A 23,984-nucleotide genomic window follows, 5' to 3' on the forward strand; every position below is an offset into this window, starting at 1 on the left:
AATGTTTCCACCTCTCTTAAATTTTTATGTTTATTTATGTTATTCTTTAGTATTTGAATATTTTAAACCTTTCTAGGCTCAAGGGTCTAGCTGTGTAGGGCCTAATGTCTCTGGGAACTCTGGGTTCACCTCTTAGTTGGGGGAGCACATGACAAGTGGTTGGAAGATGCCATGAAGTTTAAAGGGAAGAAGAGAATAGAATTACCGAATGAGTAGCTGCTGGCCAAATTCAAACCTTCTATTAAAAGAATAAGCCTGTTGTCTTATTCAGGGTTTCACAGAGAAACTCAGTCTTAAAAAGCAAAATAACAGGGGAAAAAAGATTCACTTATTTTTATTTTATATGTATGGGTGTTTTGCCTGAAGTATGTCTGTGTATCACATGAATTCAGTGCCTGCAAGAGGCCAGAAGAGAGCATTGGGCTCCTGGAAGGAGCTACAGCTATTAGCTGCATGTGGGAGCTGGGAATCAAACCCTAGTCCTCTGGAAGAGCGTCCAGTGCTCTCATCCTCTGAGCCATCTCTCCAGCCCCAATGTGATCCACATTTTGCCCCCTTTGAAATCCTCATCCTTGTCAGGAATACAAATGGATTAAAGTTAGATTTTACTTTCCTCCTTCTTTCTTTGAGAAAGGGTCTCGGGTAGCTCTGGCTAGCTCTGAACTTGTTATACAGACAATGATAAACTTGAACTTCTGTTCATCCTGCCTCTACCTGTCTAGCTCCGGTTACAGCTGTGCCCCGCAATGCCCCATGTATCTGGTGCTGACCATTGAACCCAGGGCTTCATACATTCTAGGCAAACACTCTACCTACTGAAATATGCCCCCAGCTCCGAGGGCAGACTTGTTTGTTTGTTTGTTTGTTTGTTTGTTTGTTTGTTTTGTATGCAGAGTGGGGTGTGCCCTGGGATGCATTTGAACATCGGAGGACAACTTATAGTAGTCAGTTCTCTCCTTCCGCGGTGTCGGTCCTGGCAGTCAAACTTGGGTCCTCAGGTTTGGTGGCAAGCACCTTCACCTGCTGAGTCCTTTTGCCCGTCTCCAGGGGTGGATTTGAGGGAGTAAGTCGGTAATGACTGACATAGATTTGGAAAGGAACTGGCATCCTGCTGAGATCCCAGGCCTGCCCTGCACTAGTGAACTGCCTCCTCCTCCTCTTCCTTCTCCTTCTTTTCTCCCTCCTCCTCCCCCCTCCTCACCCCCTTTTTTAAAAAAAAGGTTTTTCAAAATCTTGGCTGGCCTGGAACTCACTCTATAGACCAGGCTGGTCTTGAACTCAGGGATCCCCTGCCTCTGCTGGGTGCTGGGACTCATGATATACGTCACCCTGCCGTGCTGATGAATTGCCTCCTAATTCCAAATCTGGGACTGAATGCTTTAAGGAGGCTCAAGAGGCTTACTGTAGTGGTGGTGGCCCGGGGGTCAGCAGTGCAGGTGGCCTCCAGTGAGGCTATGGACCAGCAGTGGGAACTGACCCACTCTAGCATGAAAATGGACCCTGCCACGGGAGCCCAATAGGGTGGGTCTGTGTGTGTCAGAAGGAAGAAAGCCAGAGTAGCCAAAACAGAGGTGCTGCCATTTGCTGGAGCTGAAGGTGGGGGGATCTGTAAAGATGGCCCAGAAAGCCCAGGCAGCACCCACAGACAGGAGCAGCTTCTTAATTTTTATTTTAACTTTGTAAATGTGTATGGGCATTTTGTCCGAATGTATGTTTGTGCACCATGTGCCCAGAGAGGCCAGAGAGGGCGCTGAGTCACTGAGTCACTGAAACTGAAATTATGGATGGCTATGAGCCACCATGTGGACGCCGACACTGAACCAGGTCCTCGGCAAGAACGCTGCATTCTGCTCTCCCTTGAGCGGTCTCTGAAGGCCCTGCTGGAGGAGCTTTTCTCCACCGTCTGAGGGACTACTACCAGCACCAATCATGCCAACTCCTCACCACTTTCCCCCTCCATCCGTGTGCCCCACAGCCATAGGAGAGCAGGGTAAGGCACGGGGAGACTGGCTCCCCCGATCCTTGGTGGTAGGGGCTCCAGTGGCCAGGAGAGCAGCAACTGTGTCATCCTAAATCAAATTCCGAGAGGCAAAACCCAAAACAAAGTGAGTCAAGTCAGACCTGACTGTGTCACAAAACCAGGCACTCTCTTTTAAATCGCTCTTTCATTTATTCTGTATTATTATTATTATTATTATTATTATTGTTATTATTGTATTGCATGATGGGGGTGTCTACTGCCAAAGCATGTGTGTGGAGGTCACAAAACAGCTTTGTGGAGTCAGCTCTCTCTTGACACCTTTATATGGGTTCTGGGAATCCAACTCAGATCAGCAGGCTTTCCTCAGAAAGCACTTTATCCTTTGAACCATCTCCCTAGCCCTTATTTTGTGTTTTAGGTGGTTCCCTCTATCATCTTACCCTGGAGCCTAGGCTAGCCTCAAATTTTCTTAAAGGTGTGTACCTCCAGCCCAGGCTTTAGTGACTTCAGGTGACCACAAGACTGACTGCTAAGGGAAGTTACATGGGAAGGTCCAGGGAAGACACTTGCCAGGGAGACAATTAGACCCTTGAATGAGAGGTGCAGAGAGAAGAGAAGAGGACAGAAGTCAGGATGCTTAGGGGTCAGGAGAGGTCAGGGAGACGTGGCCATGGAGACCAACAGGTTAAAGTGGCCACCACGAACGAAGATTGTGGCTGAGTAAGGTGCCCAACACTTTAATTCCAGCACTTGGGGACACACGTGGGCAGATCTCCTTTGTGAGTTCAAGGCCAGCCTGGTCTATATAGGAAGTTCTAGAACACTTAAGGTTATGTAGAGAGACCCTATCTCAAAAACAAACAAACAAAAAATAAGAGCAACTAAAAAGAGCAAAGACTGCTGGGTAAGTAAGGGCTCCCTCCAAAGGAGGGCAGTGACTGACAAGAAACACTGAGAGGTCAAGGCAAGGCCAAGGATTAAAAGGGAATTTGGCAACCTTACTTGTCCCCTAGGTCCATTCTCTAAGAAGTCATGCAGAAGGCCCGTTACAGATGTTAGCAAGGCAGAGGGGGGATGTGACAGGGGCTGACTCCATGGCTCAGTTGGTGAGGGTGCTTGCTGCTAAGCCTGATGAACTGATTTTGATCCCCACATGGAAGACAAAGGACCCACACGGTAGAAGAGGACAGATACATGTTGTCTTCTGATTTCCAAGCGCACCATGACACGTATCCCTTCCTGCCTTCCTTTGTGTGGCCAGGGCTGTTGTAGGACATTATTCCTAGGGAGATTTGAAGAAATATCTTCTCACCCCAGGTAGAGAATCAACAACAGGCCAAAGTACAGATACCAATATGGGTCAGGGGCTACGTACCGGAGCAGAAATGAGTCAAAACCAGCTGAACTAACAAAGCCTACCCCAGCATGGGAAGCCACTCATGAAAGCCAGAAACCTGGAGCTCACTGCTCAGCCTGCCAGCAGCTCCACAGCTTAGAAACTGCTCTTTTCAAGTAACTCAGGTGCTTTCAGACAAGGTTTCACTATGCAGCCCTGTCTGGCCTGAAACTTGTTATATAGTCCAAGCTGGCCTCGAACTCATAGATCCACGTGCCTCTGCCTATGGAGTGCTGGTTAAAGGCATGTACCACCAGAGCAGGCAAAAGTGTAATTCTTAACCAGAAGGAAAAGCATCTGTCCCTGAAACAAGCCCAGAGAGTAGCAATTTTCACAAAACAGTTCTGCTAAGTCATTGTCAAAATCTCAGCTGGCACCAGGCGGCAGTGGCACACGTCTTTAATCCCAGCACTTCGGAGGCAGAGCCAGGTGGATCTCTGTGAGTTCAAGGCCAGCCTGGGCTACCAAGTGAGTTCTAGGAAAGGTGCAAAGCTACAGAGTCTTGATAAACTGAACTTAAAATTCATATGGAAACTCAAAGGACCCAGGATAGCCAAACAATCTTGTAACAAACACAAAAGCATATCAGATGACATACTTCACATTTTCTCATCTGAAAGTCCTGGTAATAGCTTCAGTTATCAGTCCAGCAGTGGTGGCGCACACCTTTAATCCCAGCACTCAGGAGCTGGGCAGGAGCATCAGAAGTTCAACATCATCCTTGGCTACATAGTGAGTTTGAAGCTAACCTGAGCTATGTGAGACACTGTCTCAAAAAAATTGGGGGTGTGCAGTGGGGGTGAGTGGGGTGGTGGACTAGAGAGTTGGCTCAGTGGATAGAACCACTGCCCTTGCAAAGGACCTGGGTTTGGTGCCAGCACATGGAGGCTCACCGCCTTCTGTAACTCAAGTTCCAGTGGATCCAGTGTCCTCTTCTGACCTCCAAAGCACACACCTATTGCATAGACATGCAGGAAAAACACTCATATGCATAAAAAAATACAATTAAGTAGTTAATTAAATACAGAATTACCATGTTTCTTAGTTACTGTTCTCTTGCAGTGAAGAGACCATGACCAAGGCATAAAAGAAAGCATTTCACTGGGGACTTGCTCACAGTTTCAGAGGGTTTGTCCCTGGCCATCATGGCAGGGAGTGTGGCAGGATGCAGGCAGGACTGGTGTTGGAGCAGTGGATGAGAGCTTACATCCTGATCATCGAGCAGAGGGAGTTCGAGACCAGGCCTGGCATGGGATCCCTTGTGACACACCTCCTCCAACAAGGCCATACCTCCTAATCGTTCCTAAACAGTCCACCAGCTGGTAACTAAGTCATTCCCATTCCAACTACCACATCATGTTAGCTACCAATTCCACGTCAGCATGTATAGATACCGAAAGATCAGAAGCGGGGACTCTACCAGTGCGATGTTCAGAGTGGCACAATAGCCAAAAGGCAGAGGCAGGCAGAGGTGGCAGAGGCAGGCAGAGGTCGGCAGGTGTCTGTGGAGGCCAACTCGGTCAACACTGCAAGTTCCAAGCCAGACAGTGTTGCCTAGTGAGACCTGTTTTTAAAAAAAGTGTGGTATGAATAGAAGACAAGTCTAAGAAACCAGGAAGGAAGACAAATCCAACACTGGATCCGAGGTAGATATTGGGTAAGGGAGACCCTGTGGCTGGAAGCAGGGACCACTGCCTTACCCCCAGGAACTGGCACTTGGGCCCTTCATCAACAGCCTCCTTGGGTCCCCTGCAGAAAAGGTGGAACTGAGAGGTCTCTTTCTCGCTCCAATCCTGGTGTCTCTTCTTGCCCAGTACTTGACACCAGGCATGTTGCCGATTTGTTTAGCTCTGCTCATTAGCCCTGTCCTGCCCACCTTTCAGACAAGCAGGGCTTCGTCCTGGTTCAGCTCTAGGCACAGGAGCTGGACAGGTGCACCAAGGAGGCACTCAGCAATAGAACGAGTGATTGAAAAGGATAGATAATGCAGAGGAGCCGTCTGTATAGGAGGGTAGGTCAGTGTGACTCATTCTAAAAGACCACAGGATAAGGCTGGGCATGGCGGGGCACACCTTTAATCCCAGCACTCAGGAGGCAGAGGCAGGTGGATCTCTGAGTCGAAGGCCAGCCTGGTCTACAGAGTTAGTTCCAGGATAGCCAGGGCTATGTAGAGAGACCCTGTCTCAAAAAACCAAACCAGGTTAAATCAGTTTAACTCATTCTAAACAATAGACTGGGGAGACAGCTCAGTGGATAAGAGCCCTGGCTGCTCTTTCAGAGGACAGAGGACCCAGGTTTGATTCCCATCACCCACACAGAAGTTCACCAAGCTAGCAAGTGGTGCACAGACACACACAGGCAAAACGCACACATTAATTTTAAAACAACAATGAGGTCTTGCAGGGGTTGTGGGGTACTTGAGATATCGGTGTTCGCTGTGTGCCAGGTTCCATGACTGGAACTTCAGGTGTCAAGTTGCATCCATCCCTAAAGGAGAGGCTCTTACTGTCCCCGCTTTACGTAGAGAAGTACTCCTGCTGGCCCAGACTTCCCTTCACCCATTTCTCACAGCAGCCCATCTGCCCTACTTTCTTTAATTTTTAAAAACATTTTGCTTTTTATGTATATAGGTGTTGCCTGCATGTATGTCTGTGTATCACATGTGTGCCTGGTACCTGAAGAAGCCAGAAGAGGGCATTGGATCCCCTGGAAGTGGATGGTTGTGAACTGACATGTGGGTGCTGGGAATCAAACCCAAGTTCTCTAGAAAAAGATCCAATGCTGTTAGCTGGATGCCGAGCCATCTCTCCAGTCCTTGTCTTACTTTGTTCTCGAAACTCCCTGCCTAGTGCTTGTTTCGTTTGTTTGTTGAGGCAGGGTCTCACTATGCACAGCTCTGGTTATCCTGGAACTCACTATGTAGACCAGAATTCACAGAGATCAGGTGCGTGCCACCATGCCCAGTGACAATTCAGTTTTTAAAAAGTGACATTTGAGGGACTGGAGCAGTGGCTCAGCAGTTAGCAGCACTGGCTGCTCTTCCAGAGGACCTGGGTTAGAGTCCCAGTGTCCACATGAGAACTCACAACCATCCCATCTACTGACTCCACTTCCAGCGAACCCAGCGCCCTCTTCTGTCCTCTGTGAGCATTGCATGCACACGGTGCCCAGACAAACATGTAGGCAAAACACTCCTACAAATTCATTTTTTAATTAAATAACATTTGAGTAGGACATGGAGGCACATACCTTTAACCCCAGTACTTGGAAGGCAGAGGCAGGCAGACCTCTGTGTGTGTGTGTGTGTGTGTGTGTGTGTGTGTGTGTGTGTGTGTGTGTGTGTGTTCAAGGCTAGCCTGGACTACAGAGAGAGTTCCAGGTTAACCAGGGGGTGGGATTTTTTTTTTTAAATGTATGTGCTCTGGCTAGGAGCCAGGTACAATTTAGTTTAAAAAATATATAAACATTTGCACATACATGAATACCCCCACACAATAGGAAAAGCTTCTTTGAGAATATAAAGATAGCTCACCTTACAATGGGAGGTGGAGGCCACAGGAGCCAACACACTCAACTGTAAGGAGACGCTGAGGAAATCCAGACCTACTGTCACCAAGGATCCTGCACCAAGGAGCAGTTGAAACCAACCCTTAGGAGAGTGCCAGAACCATGGTGCCTTTCCTCCACGGGACACATACCCCTAGCCCAGAAGAGTGCACACTCGGCCACTTCTGTGTGCTGCAGCTCTGTTTCCTGCTCCAGGAAGGACATGGCTCTGGTTCTGGGACAGTGCCTGCTCTATTCCACACACGCTGGTCCACCGCATGAGTATGTGGGCAAGCCCCCATCTGCAACTCCGCCAAAGGGAAAACTCGGTGCTCACTCACTTCTGTAAGCTGGGGACAGTGGGGACACCTTCCCTGGAGGATGGCTCTGAAGGGCACACAGCCAACAGTGGATATGGATCCGAAAAGCCCTGGCACTTGAATGGCCGTGACACCTCCCCACTAGAGGTGAAGACAATACCGAGGGAGGGGAAGGGAGCCATCATCCAGGCTTGGAAGAGATGTTCAAGACGGTCACTCAGACTCCTAACATTCCTTCCTCTGCCCCGTGCCTGGCCTCGGAGGCCCATGTCAAGCAGTACCCTAGGCAGACGTGCTACAAGTGTCCCACCACCAAGATTTCCCTTCTCTACAAAGCTGGGCCAGCAGGGACTGCCAGTTGCCTAGGGATACCCATCAGCCGAGATGGGACCAAGTCAAACTCTGGGCTGTGGCTAAGGAAGTGGAGGCTGGAAGAGAAAAGGGGAACGGAGCTATACCATATATGGGCTCCTTCCCTCCCAGCCTTCCCCACAGAGCGGTCTGCTCACTCCCTACTTGCCAGGGTTTCTACTCAAATCTTACCTTATTCAAGTTGCCCCCATGCTGGTGCAGAATGCTAGGTCACCCTCTTCCTGCCCTGGGCACCCCCACTCCTATGTCCCTACAATACAAGTCACCATCTGACATGCTATTCCTGGACGTTGTCATCTGCCTCTCCTTTTCAAGCTCCAAGAACATTTTGTTTGCAGAATCACCACCATTTAGAACACTCACTGCGGCACAGATAGATTCTTAGGTTCTTTTTTTTTCTTTCTTTTTTTTAGAAATTTCTTTGTTGTTTTGTATTTTTGAGACAGGGCCTGTGTGTTTCTGGCTGACCTGGAACTCACTATGTAAGACAGGATTGCCTCAAAATCAGAAATCTGCCGGCCTCTGCCTCCAGAATGCTAGGATTACAGGTGTGTACCACCACACTGGACACAGATTTATGGGCCAGGATGCACATATACCTATGTACCCACAGAGGCCAGATAAAGGCAAACTCTGTATTTGAGTATTTGGTGCTCTGTTGTATCGTTTCCCCATGTACAGGGATAACTAGTGTAGTACACACATCTAACACAGATAACAATGAGTCCCACACTACCGGTGAAAAACCAAGGCAGAGAAGCTGCAGAGCTTGTCCAAGACTAGTAAGTGCAGGTGTGAGCCCAGGGCCTGGCTGTAGAGGCTCCAGTTCTGGACCTTAAGGTGCTGACAGTCCCAGAACAAAGGGGCAGAACTGGCAGCCACCGTCTGGCAGGGACCAGTGTTTCCCTAGGTCTTTTTCCTAGCAGCAGCAAGGGTTTTCCCCGCACCCTGGTTTCTCTGTCTTCCCATCATTCTATGAATCCTGAGCTCAGAACTGATCTTTTTGTTCTTGGGAGACAGAACTGCACTATGCTGCCCAGGCCAGCCTCAAACTTGAGATCCTCCCACCTCTACTGAGATTATAGGTGCCACCACACTTGGCCCCGGAACCCATTTATTTAACATTTTTTAAAATAATTTATTTTTATTTTATTTGCATTGATGTTTTGGCTGCACATGTCTGTCTGAGGGTATCAGATCCCCTGGAACTGCAGTTACAGACGGTTGTAAGCCACTATGTGGGTGCTGGGAATTGAACTCAGGTCCTCTGGAAGAGCAATCAGTGTTAACTGCTGAGGCATCTCTCCAGCCCCCTAACATTTTTATTTTATGTGTACATTTGCCTGCATGTATGTATGAACATGTGTGTGTATTGCAAGAGGCCACTAGGTCTCCTGGAACTGAAATTACAGATGGTTGTGAGCTGCCAGGTGGGTTCTGGGAACTGAACCTGGGTCATCTACAAGAGCATCAGTGTTCTTAACTGCTGAACCATCTCTCCAGCCCAGAATCCACTACTTGGATGGATTCTACTCCACAGCTCTTAGAGTCTCTTGCATGAGGCATGGCCTTTGCTATGGTGCCCCATGTGTTTGCCTTTCCTGGTTTTGTCCCCGTCTGCAACTAAAAAACAATGTTCCTATGAACCACACCCTACCCATGCTACACAGCCCCCATGCCACCCAGAGTTCTTTCAGGTACTGGTGGTATGGCTCATGTGACTAGGAAATACAGGCATACCAGGCACCTGATGGGACTGACTGAGGTGATCCGATGTCCTCAGGCTCCAGTGGCTGCACCATTCTCATTCTCAACCCCGGGAGTGGGCAAAGTTCCCAGCGGCTCCCAGTTCCCCTTCTACCAGCCTCACCAGCTCAGGTGTGCCGAGAGCAGTCACCATAGCCAGAATATGGCACCGACTGACCAGGCTGCACCATGCCCGTTCATGCCCATTCAATCCCAGAAATGGGGTCAGGTGCCCACACCTCAGGCTGGGCTGGAGGAGTCACAGCACTATATCCAAAGTGGGAGTGGAGGAAAGGAGGACAGCACCCTTGAAGGTCTGTCCCAGCACCCAGCCATTTTCCCTAAACCCCATCCTGGCCTGTCTTCCCCACACGGCACAGGTGACTTTGCATCCTGATTTTCAAAGTCTTTTTTGCAGTGCCAGAGATCTCACCCAAGTTTTTGTGAGTGTTAGGCAAGGGCCTCTCATCCCACTCCACACCTTTGCCATTTTTTTTGTTTTTTGTTTTTTGTTTTTTGTTTTTTTTGTTTTTTTTGAGACAGGGTTTCTCTGTGTAGCTTTGCGCCTTTCCTGGAACTCACTTTGTAGACCAGGCTGGCCTGGAACTCACGGAGATCCGCCTGGCTCTGCCTCCCGAGTGCTGGGATTAAAGGCGTGCGCCACCACCTCCCGGCACCTTTTGCCATCTTAAAAAGCAGGGGGCTGGAGACATGGCTCAGCATTCCCTTCCAAATGACCAGGGTTCAGACTCCCAGGACCCACAAGGTGGCTGGCAACCATCTGAAACTAGTTCCAGGGGATTCAGTGCCCTCTTCTGGCCTCTGTTCCTGCCAGGCACACATGTAGTGCACAACGCAGGCATTATATTTTATGCACCCATACACATACATTTTACAGAGAAAAAGTAAACATACCCTCTTTCTTCTAGTCCCTTCTCAGCCCCAGCATGGCCCCAGCTCTCCTCTCCCTCAATAGCTCACAGCAGGTGTGCAAAGACTCCCCTCCTGGGGATCCTTCCTTGTCTACTGTCCTCGTCCACCAGACCATTGTGTAGATAGCTCAGGGTGTGGCAGCTCTCGTCTGGTGGCCTTCCCTTCCAAGTTCATACACCTGTCTCTAGACGTCCATGTCAACGTGACCAACCCACATTCTTCAGTGACCTCAAGAGCACCCCAAATTCATCAGAGGCAAACTTGAGCTCTTCAAACCAAATCTTGTCTTTTTCTCTCATACCCCTCAGCTAGGAAAGGGTCCCACCCTTGCCAAAGAGCCAGAGAAAACGCTAAGAGGTGCTTACCAATGCCCTCCTTCAGCCCTCTGCAGTCTGTCTGCAAGCCGAAGGTCAGACAGGCCCGGGCCTCCCCTACTGGAGCCACCATCCTCCTCCTCTCCCACCCCCAGCACGTCCCCCAGATCCCCTGACTCTCTCCACTTGGAAGAAGCCAGCGAGCTTGTTCCGACAGACCTTGAGGAACCCCACGTGGCCACCGTCTCCTCCCGCCCAGCCTGCTCAGAAACAGGTGCGCGGACTGCCTGGCTCACAGCTGCTCACAGCCCTGCGAGCCATCTTTCCTCCCTGTCCTTCACTGCGCTGACTGGAGCGCTCCAGAGTTTTCAAGTCCCAGTCTCAGTACTGATCCCATCTGTCCCTTCTCAGCAGCCCAGAGAGGGGCAGAGGCTGCCCAAGGTGGCACAGCACATGGGGTTAACCTGCAGCACGTCCAGCACGTGGTAGCTCCATTCCTAGACCATCTTCCTCTCCTCAGTGCTCCCGACAGTACCCCAGACTCCCCTTTCCACCCAGTCACTGGCTGGTCCACTGCCCTTCCCCGCCTCCATGTGGGGAGGGAAGTAGGTGGGCAGTGGGGACACATGTCTTTAATCCCAATACTTGGGAGGCAGAGGCAAGTGGATAGCCTGGTCTACAGAGTGAGTTCCGGGACAGCCAGGACTGTTACACACAGAAACCTTGTCTCGAAGAAAACATAAATAAATAAAGAATGCAGCCACAAATCCCAGGACACAGACTGAAAAGAAACCAAAATCCTCTTTTTCTTTCTTTCTTTCTTTCTTTTTTTTTTTTAATAAATTTAAGAACAATTCCATCTTTGTTTTCTCCCCAGAGCAGCTAATACTAACTAAAGGAGTACATGGCCTGGGGTAAGGGGCAGTGGGCGCTAGGAGTCATAGTCTTCTTCATCCTCTGCCTCGGGTGCTGAGGGGCCAGGGGGCGCGGGGGGCAAGGGCAGAGGAGAGGTGAAGGGCATGAAGGGGGGTGGAGGGCTGCAGGACAGAAAATGGAGAAGATCAGGGCATGGTACTGTGCCCTGCCCCCCCACAGGCCCTACTGCCATCCTCCAGAGGCAGACGTGGTACAAGCCCCCCTAGCAGAGAAGGGCCCCAAGAGTACTGTCCAGGTTCTCTCCCCAACCAGGACAGTCTCTTGTGGTCAAGGTCCCCTCCCACTCCCTAAGTCAGTCACCACCCACCACCACCACCACCACCACCACCACCAAGCAGCTAGGGAAGTCCAACTGGCTCTGAGGAGTTTGGCATGCCCCATCTGGTGCCCCTGGGCTGCGTACCTCTGAAAGTGGGTAGGGGGGTGACTGGCTTGGGGTGGAGGCTGTGGTACCTCTTCTTCCCCTTCAGTGTCTGTGTCCTCAGACTCATCCTAGAGCGCACCAAGGGTCAGGGTTAATGGGGGAAGGCCTGGGCCCAGCACTGGGACGCCCAGACCCCTTGGAGAGCAGAGATAGGCCCGTCAGAATTTACACACGGAGACAGAGGTACAAGAGATCGGAGATAAGGGTACGTGCAGGCCTCCGGGCAGCGTGGCCCAGGGCAGGCCACCTTTCCCATCGGGGCGCTGGCCTCACTCACCTCCTGTTCTGAGTCTGTCCCAGACAGCTTCTTGTCTTTGCCTTTGCTGCCGGTGCCTCCATTCTTCCTTCCACTGCTGCCCGGCTTCCGGCCCCTTCGGGAAGGTACAGTCCATCTGCCCAGAGGACTCCTCCTCCTGTTCACCCCCCAGCCACCCCCGACCCTGTGGCCTTGGCCTTCCCCACCTAGATACCTGGTCTTGGGTACCCACCTTCGAGGACCCTTGTCCCCATCCATGTGGTTATCCTCCCCATCCCCCTGCATGTCGGGCACGGATGCCACCAAGTCTTTCAAGAAGTCAAATTGCTGCTCCAGCTCAATGCACTGCTTCCTGGAAGAAGCGGGAGAGGAGGGCGTTCAAAGGGAACACACTTACGGAAGGGCAGAAAACAGCTTTTGCGTGTCATGATTCTGGGAGATGAGAAACACCCCTCCCTCCCCACTTCCACCCGGCCTCGAGGGCTTGGCTCTCGTTATTCCCTCCACCTGGAACACCTAATCCCTCCTACCTCGGCCCCAACCCACCCAACTGGCTCCAACTCCCTCAGACTCCCACCACTGCCCCCGTCGGGACGCTGCCTCCTCAGCCGCCCGCCCCAGCTCTGCAGCCACTCACAGGTGGGACGTGGTCATGGTTTTGGCATTTCGAGACTGGGTCACCTGGCAAGCCTTCTTCAACAGCGACTCCAGGAAGAGCTCAAGCGCCCGGGCTGAGGGGCGTCAAGGAGAATCGGAAGCGGGGAGTGCCGAAGTCCCGCCCCACGCCCCCCAGCCCCGCCAGCCCCCCAGAAGGATACAGATGATGACAGGCACAGCGGCCGCCACCTTCCCAATCTCCTCGTCCGTCTGCATGATCTTCTTGATCCGCGCCTGCCGAAGGAAGGAGGCAGAGCTCGGACGCCGGGGCCCGCGTCCCTGCAGGCGGGCTGGGGGCAGCCGGGGGGGTCTCCCGAGAGAAGGGGGCGGGAGGCGCCGAGCCACTAGGGCATGGAAGGGGGCGGGGCGTCAGGCCGCGGACACCTAAAGGCACCCGCCCCCCCACCGGCAGGACCTGGGCCCGAGCCTCCCGGGAGCCCGACCCGCTGAGGCCCAGCTCGGCCACGTGCTCACCGGCGGAAACCGCGCGTTGTACTTCTTCTTCTTGCTTGGCATCTCGGGGCCTCTGCCGCCGCGCCGGGCCCAGCGCCGCCGCCGCCCGCAGCCTCCCGGCTCCGGGCCTGTTCGCCGCCGGCCCGCCGCGGTTCCCCCGGGTCCTGCTGCCGCCTGCTCCGCCCCCGCCGCTACCCGCAGGGTCCTAGCGCCGCCCGCCGACGAGCAGCTCCCCTAACCCCGAGGCTCTGCTCTGGGAGCCTCCGGGGCGCTGCGCGTCCTTCTCGGGGATCGGCCCGCCACTCCCACCCGCCCCCAAACTTGAAGTACGAACGTTAGCCCCGCCCCCCGCAGGCCGGCCCCGCCCAGGAATCGCGCGCCGGCCCCGCCCCTTCCCCTGCAGCCCCCGCCCCCCAACCGGCTGGTTCCGCCTCTGGCCCCGCCCCGTGATTGCGTTTGTCTATAAAGTTGTTGTTGAGGTGGCGGGACCCTAAGATGGCGGCGGCGGCGGCGGCCGTGGCCGGGGCGGGACGCGGCGGGGGTGGCGGCGCGGACCCCGGGCAGGAACGGAGCCGGGCCCGAAGTTGGGTTGGCGCGGAACGGAGCGAAGGCCGAAGGTGACTGCGGGGCGGCGAGAGGGGCAGCCCCGGGGCCGGGGCAGCCCTTAGGCTGTGGGCACTAATGGCGGCGGGTGTGGTAGGACGGGGGCCTGGCCCTGCTGCAGGCTCTGTCCGGATCAGGTTCGAGTCTGGACGCCGCCCGTTGACCTCGGACGGGCCTCTGCCCGCTTTAGGCCTCAGTGTCTCGGTCCTTAAGTGTGCCCCAAATAGAGGATCGGGGAGGCCTAGCCGCCCCCAGCACCCCGTAGGGCGGCAAGCGTGCGTCTCGCCTACACTCCCTTAAATGGCAGTGCCGTGCTACCTGCGGGTCTCCAGTCAGGAGGTGTGGCGAGTCCTGGGCCAGTTCACACTTCAGCTGTTCCGTTTACTACAGGCGTGACCTTGGGCAAGTCCCTTTTCTCGGAGTTTCAATTTCCTTGTTTGTAAGCAGTGAAAGGAATACTAACAATAGCGATTTGACCTCAGGCATTTTATTCTAAAGACAGATCTAGACAGGATCAGTTGTTATCCCATTGTAAAGATGAAGCAACTGAGGCACAGACGTTAAGTCTTGCCCACGGCCACACAGTTGAACGCGGTGCCTGGCACGCTCTTAGGACCCAGCACTTGATATTTACTTTCTCAAACCTCCTCTGACTCAGTTCCCTCACGACAGGATGGAACCAAATGAGGAGCTGGAAGAGGAGGACTCCCCAGGTGGCCGTGAGGATGGCTTCACTGCTGAGCACCTGGCTGCCGAGGCCATGGCAGCCGACATGGACCCCTGGCTGGTATTTGACGCCCGAACTACACCTGCCTCAGAGCTGGATGCCTGGTTGGCCAAGTACCCACCATCTCAAGTTACTCGCTATGGGGACCCAGGTTCACCCAACTCTGAACCTGTGGGTTGGATTGCAGCCTATGGGCAGGGTTACACCCCCAACTCAGGGGATGTTCAAGGGCTGCAGGCAGCCTGGGAGGCGCTGCAGACCAGTGGGCGGCCCATCACACCGGGTACCCTGCGCCAGCTGGCCATCACCCACCATGTGCTCTCTGGCAAGTGGCTGATTCACCTGGCACCTGGCTTTAAGCTGGACCATGCCTGGGCTGGCATTGCCAGGGCTGTAGTTGAAGGCCGTCTTCAGGTGGCCAAGGTGAGCCCACGGGCCAAGGAGGGTGGGCGCCAGGTCATCTGTGTTTACACGGACGACTTCACGGACCGCTTGGGTGTGCTGGAGGCAGACTCTGCCATCCGTGCTGCCGGCATTAAGTGCTTGCTCACTTACAAACCTGATGTCTACACCTACCTGGGCATCTACCGAGCCAACCGCTGGCACCTTTGCCCCACTCTCTATGAGAGCCGTTTCCAGCTTGGAGGCAATGCCCGTGGCTCTCGAGTGCTGGACCGTGCCAACAATGTAGAACTGACCTAGAGGGGCCACGTGGGAGAGACCACCTTTTGCGCCCCTGCCGGGGATGGATCCTTCTTTCTTTTTCTTCCTTGTCCCGAGAAGGCCAAGCTCCCTAGCTCTGAGGACTAATTGACTTGGGAACTGCCTCTACTCAGTCCCTTTGAACTTCTCTCTCTGCTGGGTGGACTCCAGCCCCCACAGGCTGGGGGCTTCGGCTCCCTGAGGGCCGGGCCCTCAGCTGCCCTCTTTGATGCTGCTCCCTGCCACTGCCCAGGACCACAGCTTGGGTGCAGATACTCAAGAAAGCCTGCCCTGGCCACCTCTGTCCCTACTATACTCACCCTGCATCTCCCTCTCCTCTCCTCCCTCCTAAGGAAGAACACTTAGTGCTTCCAGTCCCTGCCCTTGGAGCCATCCTAGCCCGGGTGGCAGGGACCTACAAGGACTGAGCATGCTGTTGGGGCCCATATACTCGGGCCAAGAGAGGATGCAGGGTCATGGATGTAGGGCCTGCTCCTCCCTGCAAACTCATAGCCTGCTACACCAACATCCCTTCCCTGACTACCTTGACATGTGCCTGCTCCTGGCATTTCAATAAAACCCAGCTTGGGTCTGTGTCTTGAGTGTTTTTAAAAAAATATTGTCCTGGAGCTGGGCAGTGGTGCACACCTTTAATCCCAGCACTCGGGAGGCAGAGGCAGGCGGATCTCTGTGAGTTTGAGGCCAGCCTGGTCTACAGAGTGAGTTCCAGGACAGGCACCAAATCTACACAGAGAAACCCTGTCGCCAAAAAAAAAAAAAAAAAGTGTCCTGATGGTTACCTGCTTTGGCTCCTGAGGAAAGGCAGAGCCAGAAGAGGCAGCTCTGATGCCAGGCCTTCTTTTTCCTCCTCCTCCCTCAGCAATGAAGATGGTGCCTTTCACTTCTGAGAACCTCTGCACACATGGATCAGAATCAGTGTCTTAGGTCTTTCCAGGAAGGCCTAAGGGGCTACTTTTTGACCTCAAGATGTATTTGTTTTTAGACTTAAATTTTATTGAGACAGGGTGTCACTATGTAGCCCTGGGTCTTCTGGAACTCACTGTGTAAACCAGGCTGGCCTTGAACTCACAGAGATCCACCTGCTTATACCTCCCAAAGTGCTAGGTTTAAAGGCCTGTACCACCACCCTCAGTTTTTAGGTTTTTAAAAAACACGCCTTTAATCCTAGCACTTGGGAAGCATAGGCAGGTGGATCTCTGAGTTCCTGGAGGGGGGGAGGGGGAGGTTAAAGATCATGGGGACTTGGCTCAGTACTTAAGAGTACTGATTACTCTTCCAGAGGATGGTGGGTTTAATTCCCAGCATTCACAGATTGCTGGTAATAGCCTCTAACTGCAGTTCCAGGGGCTAAGATGCCCTCTTCTGGCCTCTGCAGGCACTGCATACATAGTGCAGAGACATACAGGAAAAAACACCCATAGGCAGAAAATCGAATTTACAGAATATTAAAACTAATAAAATAGCCGGGCGGCGGCGGTGGTGGCGCACGCCTTTAATCCCAGCACTCAGGAGGCAGAGGCAGGCAGGTTTCTGTGAGTTCGAGGCCAGCCTGGTCTACAGAGCGAGATCCAGGAAAGGCACAATGCTACACAGAGAAACCCTGTCTACAAAAACAACAAAAAAAGGATAAAACTAATAAAAATATAAAATTACCTTTTAGGACGGTTCAGAGGCTAGTTCGTCTCATGTACACATGTGGAGGTCAGAACAATTTGGAGAAGTCAGTTTTCCCTCCACGGTGTAGGTCCCAAGGATCCAACTCTGGTCAGGCAAGCACCTTTATCTACTAAGCCATCTTAGTTGCTCAGGCTTTGTTTTTAAAAACGGTTTTTATTATGTGGCTCTAGCTGGCCTGGAACTGGCTCTGTAAACCAAGTTGGCCTTGGAATCCAGGCCTGACGCTGCCTCCCACGTGCTGGGATTAAAACATGCTCATCTTGAGTTTATGATCCTCTGCCTACACTTGAGTGTTGGGATCGCTGGTGTGCACCATCACACCCAGGTTAGTGCTGGCTGCCCAGTTATGCAGTAACTGAGATCAGACCCAGGGTTTAATGCCTGCTGGGCATTCTGCCAGCGGAGCTGCATCCATGGGCCCTCTGCCCCACAATTTTGAAACAGTGATGTAGCACAATTTGGTCTCACAGTTCTGGTCTTCCTGCCATAGCTTCTTCATGCTAGAATCACAGGTCTGAACCACCGTGTGCATGCTTCAGGGCTTAGATAGAGGCACGCTCTCTGTCCCTGCAGTTCCAGGCTGCTCACATAGTTCTGTAAACGGAGATAGGCTGGATTTCAGCACCCTGGGCTGGAACAGCCTAACCAGTGAACAGCTGAATATCCACGGATTCGGTGTCTCCAGAAACCCTGGCATTGGTATTCACTTCTGCCACCCTATCCAGAAGGCACTGAATAGTTTACAAAGCACTTCCACATGGGCCACTCAACTCTCATGACCTCGTTAAGGAGGTACAGGCCCCATCCTGCTGTCAAGGAATTGCCATCAGGTGTGGTGCACACTGTTAATCCTAGTACCCGTGAGGCAGAGGCAGACGGATCTTTGGGAGTTAGAGGACAGCCTGGTGTCACATAGCAAGTTCCAGGACAGGCAGAGCTACACGACCCTCTCTCAAAAGCAGAGAGGAATTGAGGCCAATAGGAGAAAGGATAATGGGGGTGACTCAGTGAGTGAGCAGAGCCGGGACTTGCCTCTGATCCCTCCCTTCTCCTCAGGCAGAGTGTGCTTCTTGACCCAGAGAGACACCGTCACAGCCCACAGAGCATGGGCACTCACATGATCTTCTGGCTGTCCTCTTCTGCATGGCTGCTGTAGCCTCGGGCCTGGCTTCGGCACCCTGCTATCTCCCCAAAGCAGCGCCCGGCCTCGGGGCCTCGGTTGGGGGCTCGGTGCTGGCAGAGAGCCCCAGAGATGCCGCTCTCGTGCCGTGCCAGCGCTGACTCAGCCTCCAGCAGCCTCACCAAGTTGGAATTTGGAACAGAGGAGCGGAGATGCCACTGGGCTGACTGGGTGGAAGTGGCTGAGTCATGAGGTGCTGGCTTAACCCCCTCCCCAACTTCCTCCCTACCCTGAGTTTCCCCAGGACCGAGTCCACCTCAGCCCAAACGTGGGAAGTCCCTAGAGCTCAGAGGCAGGTGTCCTGCCTGCCTGCCGATGCTTTGCACTTGACGAAAGTGGGCCAACTTTCCCTAGGCAGGGGAGTGGCGTCCTGGCAGAGTCTTGAGTTCCCACAAAGATGTCCACGTGGTACAGACAGCCCAGGTTCTCTTCCCGTACAAAGCCTGACACATCCCTCCTCTCCATCTCTATGGCCCTGCCTGGCCCCTTGCCCTTCCTCATTGTCTCCAAAACTATGGCAACAGCCACAGGCTCCTCCACCCTACCTCCCCTTCCTTGCCCCTCCCCTCCAGCCAGGTCCACAGACCACTCTGTAGAGATAGATGCTCACACTCCTCCTATTTGAAAGGCCTTCTGCGGTTCTCTACGGCAGTGAGGAACAAGGTCTGCTCTCCTGGACTGAAATTGACCAGGTCCCCAGCAGCTGTCTCAGCAGTCCTTAGGCACATCTGTCTCTGCACCCCACTGAAGCCAACTGACACATCCTTTACCACCTTGGCATGGAGCATGGGGCCTCAGGCCTCCTTCTGCTTGAACCCCTGTTGTGTGGACTGATCACAGAATCAGCAGTTACTTAGCAATCACCTGGTTGATAGCTGTCTCCTGCTGGTCCCCAAACCACAGACCCAGACTAAGGCAGGGGCAGTGTCTACATTTCAGCTTCTAGCCCAGAACAACCCTCTCCAGAGGTTATTAAATGAAAGAAGTAATTGCCTGTGAGTCCCTCCTGTTTCATCTCTCTACTCTCTGTTCATATGGCTTTTTTTTTTTTTTTTTTTTTTTTAACCACATTCTGGCTTTTCCCACTTTGGTGTCTTTGTTGATGGGTAGCCTCTATTTGCATGCCTGACACCAGCTCCCCCAGCTAATGGTCCACTAGCTCCCCAACCATGTTCCACTTGTGCCTCTCATCTGTATGTCGGGGACTCTGGAGGAAGTGATTGGTTTATTCTCAGGGTATCTTCAGCACCCAGTTCAATGGCAAGCCTGGTGCAAGCACCAAACAAGGTTCTTTTGGGGAGGGGGGAGTTTCGAGACAGGATTTCTCTGTGTAGCCCTGGCTGTCCTGGAACTCTGTAGACCAAGCTGGCCTTGATCTCACAGAGATCCGCCTACCTCTGCTGGGACTAAAGGCATGCGCCACCACATCCGGCTCAAATAACATTCTTGAATACTGGATGATTGCATGAAAGCCAGCCTTGGTCTCCAGGCCTCAGTCTCCTCTTCTTATTAATAAGAGCCTGACACTGTGCTCAACATTTACCTACATTATCTCGTCTAAGCTCTGTTAGTTGTTTTTTTTTTAATATTTTATGTGTATGGGTGTTGTACCTGTGTGTATGTCTGAGTGCCACATATGTTCATGGTACCCAGGGAGGCCAGACAAGGATGTTGGATTCCCAGGCACTGGAGTTACAGATGGTTGTGATCTACCATGTGGGCACTTGGAATCAAACCTGGATCTTCTGGAAGTGTAGCCAGTGCTTAATTCCTGTGTGCCCTCTCCAGCCTCTAGCTCTGTTGTTATTATGTTTTGTAGAAGGGGAAACTGAGACCAGAGAATTTCAGTTAATTGTCTCAAGGATGCAGAGCAATCAGATGGCAGAGCCAAGATTTCAACCCAGATAATTCAACTCCAGGGCATCTGATGCATCGTTAAATCTCGTTAATGAAAGTGCCATTTAGGGCAGGGGTGCTGCAGAAAGACATACTGCCTGAGGGACGTAGGATTGACTTGTGAGGTGCACAAGGTAGGGTCTCCGAGTCACTTGGGAGACAGGCTGGACCCCAACAGAGACTCCTTCAGTCCTGACCAAGAAGCTGAGGTCCTATCTGAAAAGGAAGGGTCACTCCAGCCTACGTGGAGGATGGCACCCTGAGAAGCTAAGGGTTCCCAAACCTGGGCCAGCAGGGCCTCTCTTAGCCAGCTCCTGCTTCCATGGGAGTACAGAAGCGCCCGCCCGGGCTGTGGAGGGGCTGGCCAAACTGCACAAGCCCCTGTGTCTGCTCCCCTAATAAAACTGAGAGAAGTAGGACAGAGGCCAGAGAGACACGAAGATCTTCTGGAAGGCGGAGGCTCTCTCTGCTCCTGACTCCCGAATGGACCTGAGGGCAGGATCCAGGAGTGCTGGAGACAGCTGAATAGGAAGACGCCTCAGCAAAGCTTTGGCAGGATTTGGGGGATTTTCCTGGTAGGCCAGCTGCGCCCCACTCCTGCTGACCGGGAGGGGCCTTGGCAGGGATGAAGATTGGGTCACACAGCTGATTCACTGAGGAGGGAAACTCCCCACTTCTGTGACGTGCATCCCCCAGGCATTGAGGGGTAAAGCTAAGGGCACTAGTCTGAGAACCCTTCTACCCGGGTTTTCTTTGGCCACTGGCCTCTAGGAGAGCACAGTAAACCAGAGGTTAGGCAGAAGACTGTGCGGGCAGGGTGGCAGGCTTGTGGAGACAGCTTCCCAGGAAAGGAACCAGAGGCTGCAACCGGAATGAAGGCTGGACAGGATGCCTGCGGTGTCCTCTATCTATTTTATAAGTGAAGCAACAAGGCTGTCATAAGAGCAAGCATGTATACAGGCCTGATCTCTCCCGGCACATGCAGGGCACCTTACCTGCAGAATCCACTCTACCCTTACAGCACAAGATGCTAAGTAAGCCAGTCAAAGTCGAGCCAGGCATGGTGGGACACGTTTGTCATCTTTCACCTGAGAGGTAGAGGCAGAAAGGTTAGGAGTTCAAGTCCAACCTCAGCTACTCAGCAAGTTTGAGGCTAGCCTGGCCTACATGAGACCCTGTCTCAAAACAACAAAAGAACTTGGCCAAAGTCAAGGCTACAGAAGTTCTGGCAGCCCGCACAGCTCCTCTGTCTTCTACATTAGGGTGTCGGGGCATTCGGTCCTGGTCTCTGAGCAGTTCCAGCTCCTAGGGTCAGAGGCCTCCTCGGGATTGGTTTTTGTGGGTCTTCTACCATTGTCCCCAAGTCTGCCTGCTGGGAACCCTGGAAGACAGCCATGTCCCATACCAGGCCCTGGCTCTTCCTCTGGGGCCTCCTGAAGGGAGAGAAAACTGCCCCAGAAAATCAGCCAAATCTTCAGAGGCCAGGAGAGGGCAGTGAAGTGTTCCCAACAGAATCTCTCCAGAGCTTTGACTTTTGTTTTGTTTTTGTTTTTTCGAGACAGGGTTTCTTTGTGTAGTTTTGGAGCCTCTCCTGGATCTCACTCTGTAGACCAGGCTGGCCTTGAACTCACAGAGATCCGCCTGGCTCTGCCTCCCCAGTGCTGGGATTAAAGGCTTGCGCCACTGCTGCAGCCGGAGAGCTTTGACTTTTGACCAAACTCCATTCCTGTGCCCAGAGCTTCCCTTTCTGGTCTTGATGCTCACCTCCTGCATCGTGCGCGCGCGCGCGCGCGCGCGCGCGCGCGCGCGCGCACACACACACACACACACACACACATATGCACATGCACAGACACATACAGAGATACACACACAGTGTATACATTCACACCCTCACCCACAGAAACATACACACAGACACAGGCATGCACACACAGACATGAAGTGAAAGCCTGGCATTATCGCCCACTGCCACAGAGGGTCCTGTTCCCCTCTGCCCGAGGCCAGGGGACTGCAGGTACTCCAGGGGGCCTAAGAGCTGTGGCTGGATGAGGCGTGGCCAGTGGCCCCACGCAGGCGTGCTCTGCCCCACTTGGCTCTCTCTCATGGCTACATGACTCACTCCCTGCCCCCCATGACTCAGTTTACACCAGTGCCTGGAGGTCCTCACAGCCCGGGTGGGGCAGTTTATGGGTCCAGCCCAGGCCCGCCAGCCTTTCATCCCAGGATGAGCTTTTCATCCCACTCCTGGCCCAAAGCAGGAGTTGGCACCCCTGGGATCAACAGGCCAGGCTCTTGGGAGCCTGGGGACAGGAAGTGTGTGTTGGAGGAGGGGGGGCCCTAGGCCTGGGCATTAGAAGGAGCTGAAAAACAGGGTGACCAGCACCAACCTTCCTTAGCAGAGGCCACTCTGTGGGTCAGGCCAATTGGGCAGAGCCATTCTGGACACACAGAAGAGGAAATGGACCTCATGGTACCAATCTTATCAGTAAGAGAGCTCCCTAACATGTTTCCTGCCTTTCTAGGATTCTCCCTCTAAGCATTAGCCATGCTTTACCCTGCCCACCCCACAAATAACCCAGGAAAGCATATACAAATGAAGAAATGGCGCCGTAGCAGTGAAGGAATTGCTGAGGTTACCCAGCAAGGAAGTTTCCACAGTAACGAAAGGAATGGGTTAATGCACACAAAGCGCTTGAAGAACGATTGCAAAGAGGATTTGAGGATGTGTTTGCTCTTGCTATGAGCCGCTCACCTACACAATGGGTGAGAAAGGACAGCTGATGTATCCTGGCCAGGCTTCACTCCAGTTAGTCTGATTTTCTTCTCTCAGAGCAGTCCCCACAGCCCTGGCAGCCCCAGGCCATGTCATGCAGTTACCTCCTCCTGCCTCCCGAGCCTCATGCGTGGAAGTGGGAATGAGAGACCCAGTGCTCACCTCCACCCTGTAGGTCTCCACTGGAACGCCTGGTTTTAGGGAGCACAGTGTATGATGGACAAAAACGAGAACCGGGCTGGAGATGGCTTGGTGGTCATGGCTTGGTGGTCAAGCGAGCTGGCTGCTCTTCCGGAGGATCCGAGTTCAATGCCCAGGCACACATGCTGGGCAGCTCACAACTGCCATAACTCTAGCTCTAGGGAACTCAACACTCTCTTCGGGCCTCTGCAGATACAGACAGACAGACACATATACACACACAGAGAGAGATCTTTAAAGAATGAAATAAGAGCCAGGCATGGTAGAGCATGCATTTAATCCCAGCACTCAGGAAGCAGAGGCAGGTGGATCTCTGTGAGTTCAAGGCCAGAGACACCCTATCTCAAAAAAAGAAAGAAAGAAAGAAAGAAAGAAAGAAGGAAGGAAGGAAGGAAGGAAGGAAGGAAGGAAGGAAGGAAGGAGGGAAGGAAGGAAGGAAAGAGCCTGGCGGTATGGCACCTACCTTCAATCACAGCACTTGGGATGGCAAAGCAGGCAGATCTCTAAGAATTCAAGGCCTACTCTATAGAGTTCCAAATCAGCCAAGGCTACCAGTGAGATCCCATTTTTTTTTTTAAATAATTTACTTTTTTGTTTTATGTGCATTGGAGTTTTGGCTGCATGCCTATCTGTGTCCTGGAGTCACAGACAGTTGCAAGCTGTCGTGTGGGTGCTGGGAATTGAACTTGGGTCCTCCACATCTCTCCAGCCCTGAGATCCTGTTTCAAAAAGCTAATAGGTAGGCAGTCAGGCCTTTAATCCCAATAGTCGGGAGGCAGAGGCAGGCAGATCTCTGTGAGTTTGAGGCCAGCCTGGTCTACAGAGTGAGTTCCAGGACAGCCAGAGCTACACAGAGAAACCCTGTCT

General features: G+C 52.9%; 2 protein-coding genes across 4 annotated transcripts; one reads left to right on the top strand and one right to left on the bottom strand.

Moving 5' to 3' along the window:
• Positions 1–11,411: 11,411 nt before the first annotated feature.
• On the bottom strand, positions 11,412–13,640 carry Drap1 (DR1 associated protein 1). 2 transcript variants are annotated; one of them, XM_076557045.1, is made up of 7 exons: positions 13,356–13,640; positions 13,043–13,115; positions 12,862–12,955; positions 12,457–12,576; positions 12,246–12,339; positions 11,948–12,036; positions 11,412–11,645 (listed from the first exon to the last, which is right to left on the bottom strand). In XM_076557045.1, exons 1-7 carry the CDS (start codon positions 13,395–13,397, stop codon positions 11,540–11,542), a joined length of 618 nt encoding a protein of 205 aa, XP_076413160.1. In that variant the 5' UTR covers positions 13,398–13,640; the 3' UTR covers positions 11,412–11,539. The 2 variants fall into 2 exon arrangements, with proteins under 2 accessions (XP_076413160.1, XP_076413156.1); XM_076557041.1 differs by having other exon boundaries at positions 12,246–12,360.
• A 105-nt stretch (positions 13,641–13,745) lies between these two features.
• Positions 13,746–15,960, top strand: C1H11orf68 (chromosome 1 C11orf68 homolog). Of its 2 annotated transcripts, none has more exons than XM_015999082.3 (2): positions 13,746–13,951; positions 14,596–15,143. In XM_015999082.3, the coding sequence occupies exons 1-2, from the start codon at positions 13,830–13,832 to the stop codon at positions 14,999–15,001; spliced, it is 528 nt and encodes a 175-aa protein (XP_015854568.2). In that variant the 5' UTR covers positions 13,746–13,829; the 3' UTR covers positions 15,002–15,143. The 2 variants fall into 2 exon arrangements, with proteins under 2 accessions (XP_015854568.2, XP_006980668.2); XM_006980606.4 differs by having other exon boundaries at positions 13,770–13,951; positions 14,610–15,960.
• Positions 15,961–23,984: the final 8,024 nt, after the last annotated feature.

Source organism: Peromyscus maniculatus, chromosome 1 (genome assembly GCF_049852395.1).
Source record: "Peromyscus maniculatus bairdii isolate BWxNUB_F1_BW_parent chromosome 1, HU_Pman_BW_mat_3.1, whole genome shotgun sequence".
NCBI classification, from domain to species: domain Eukaryota; kingdom Metazoa; phylum Chordata; class Mammalia; order Rodentia; family Cricetidae; genus Peromyscus; species Peromyscus maniculatus.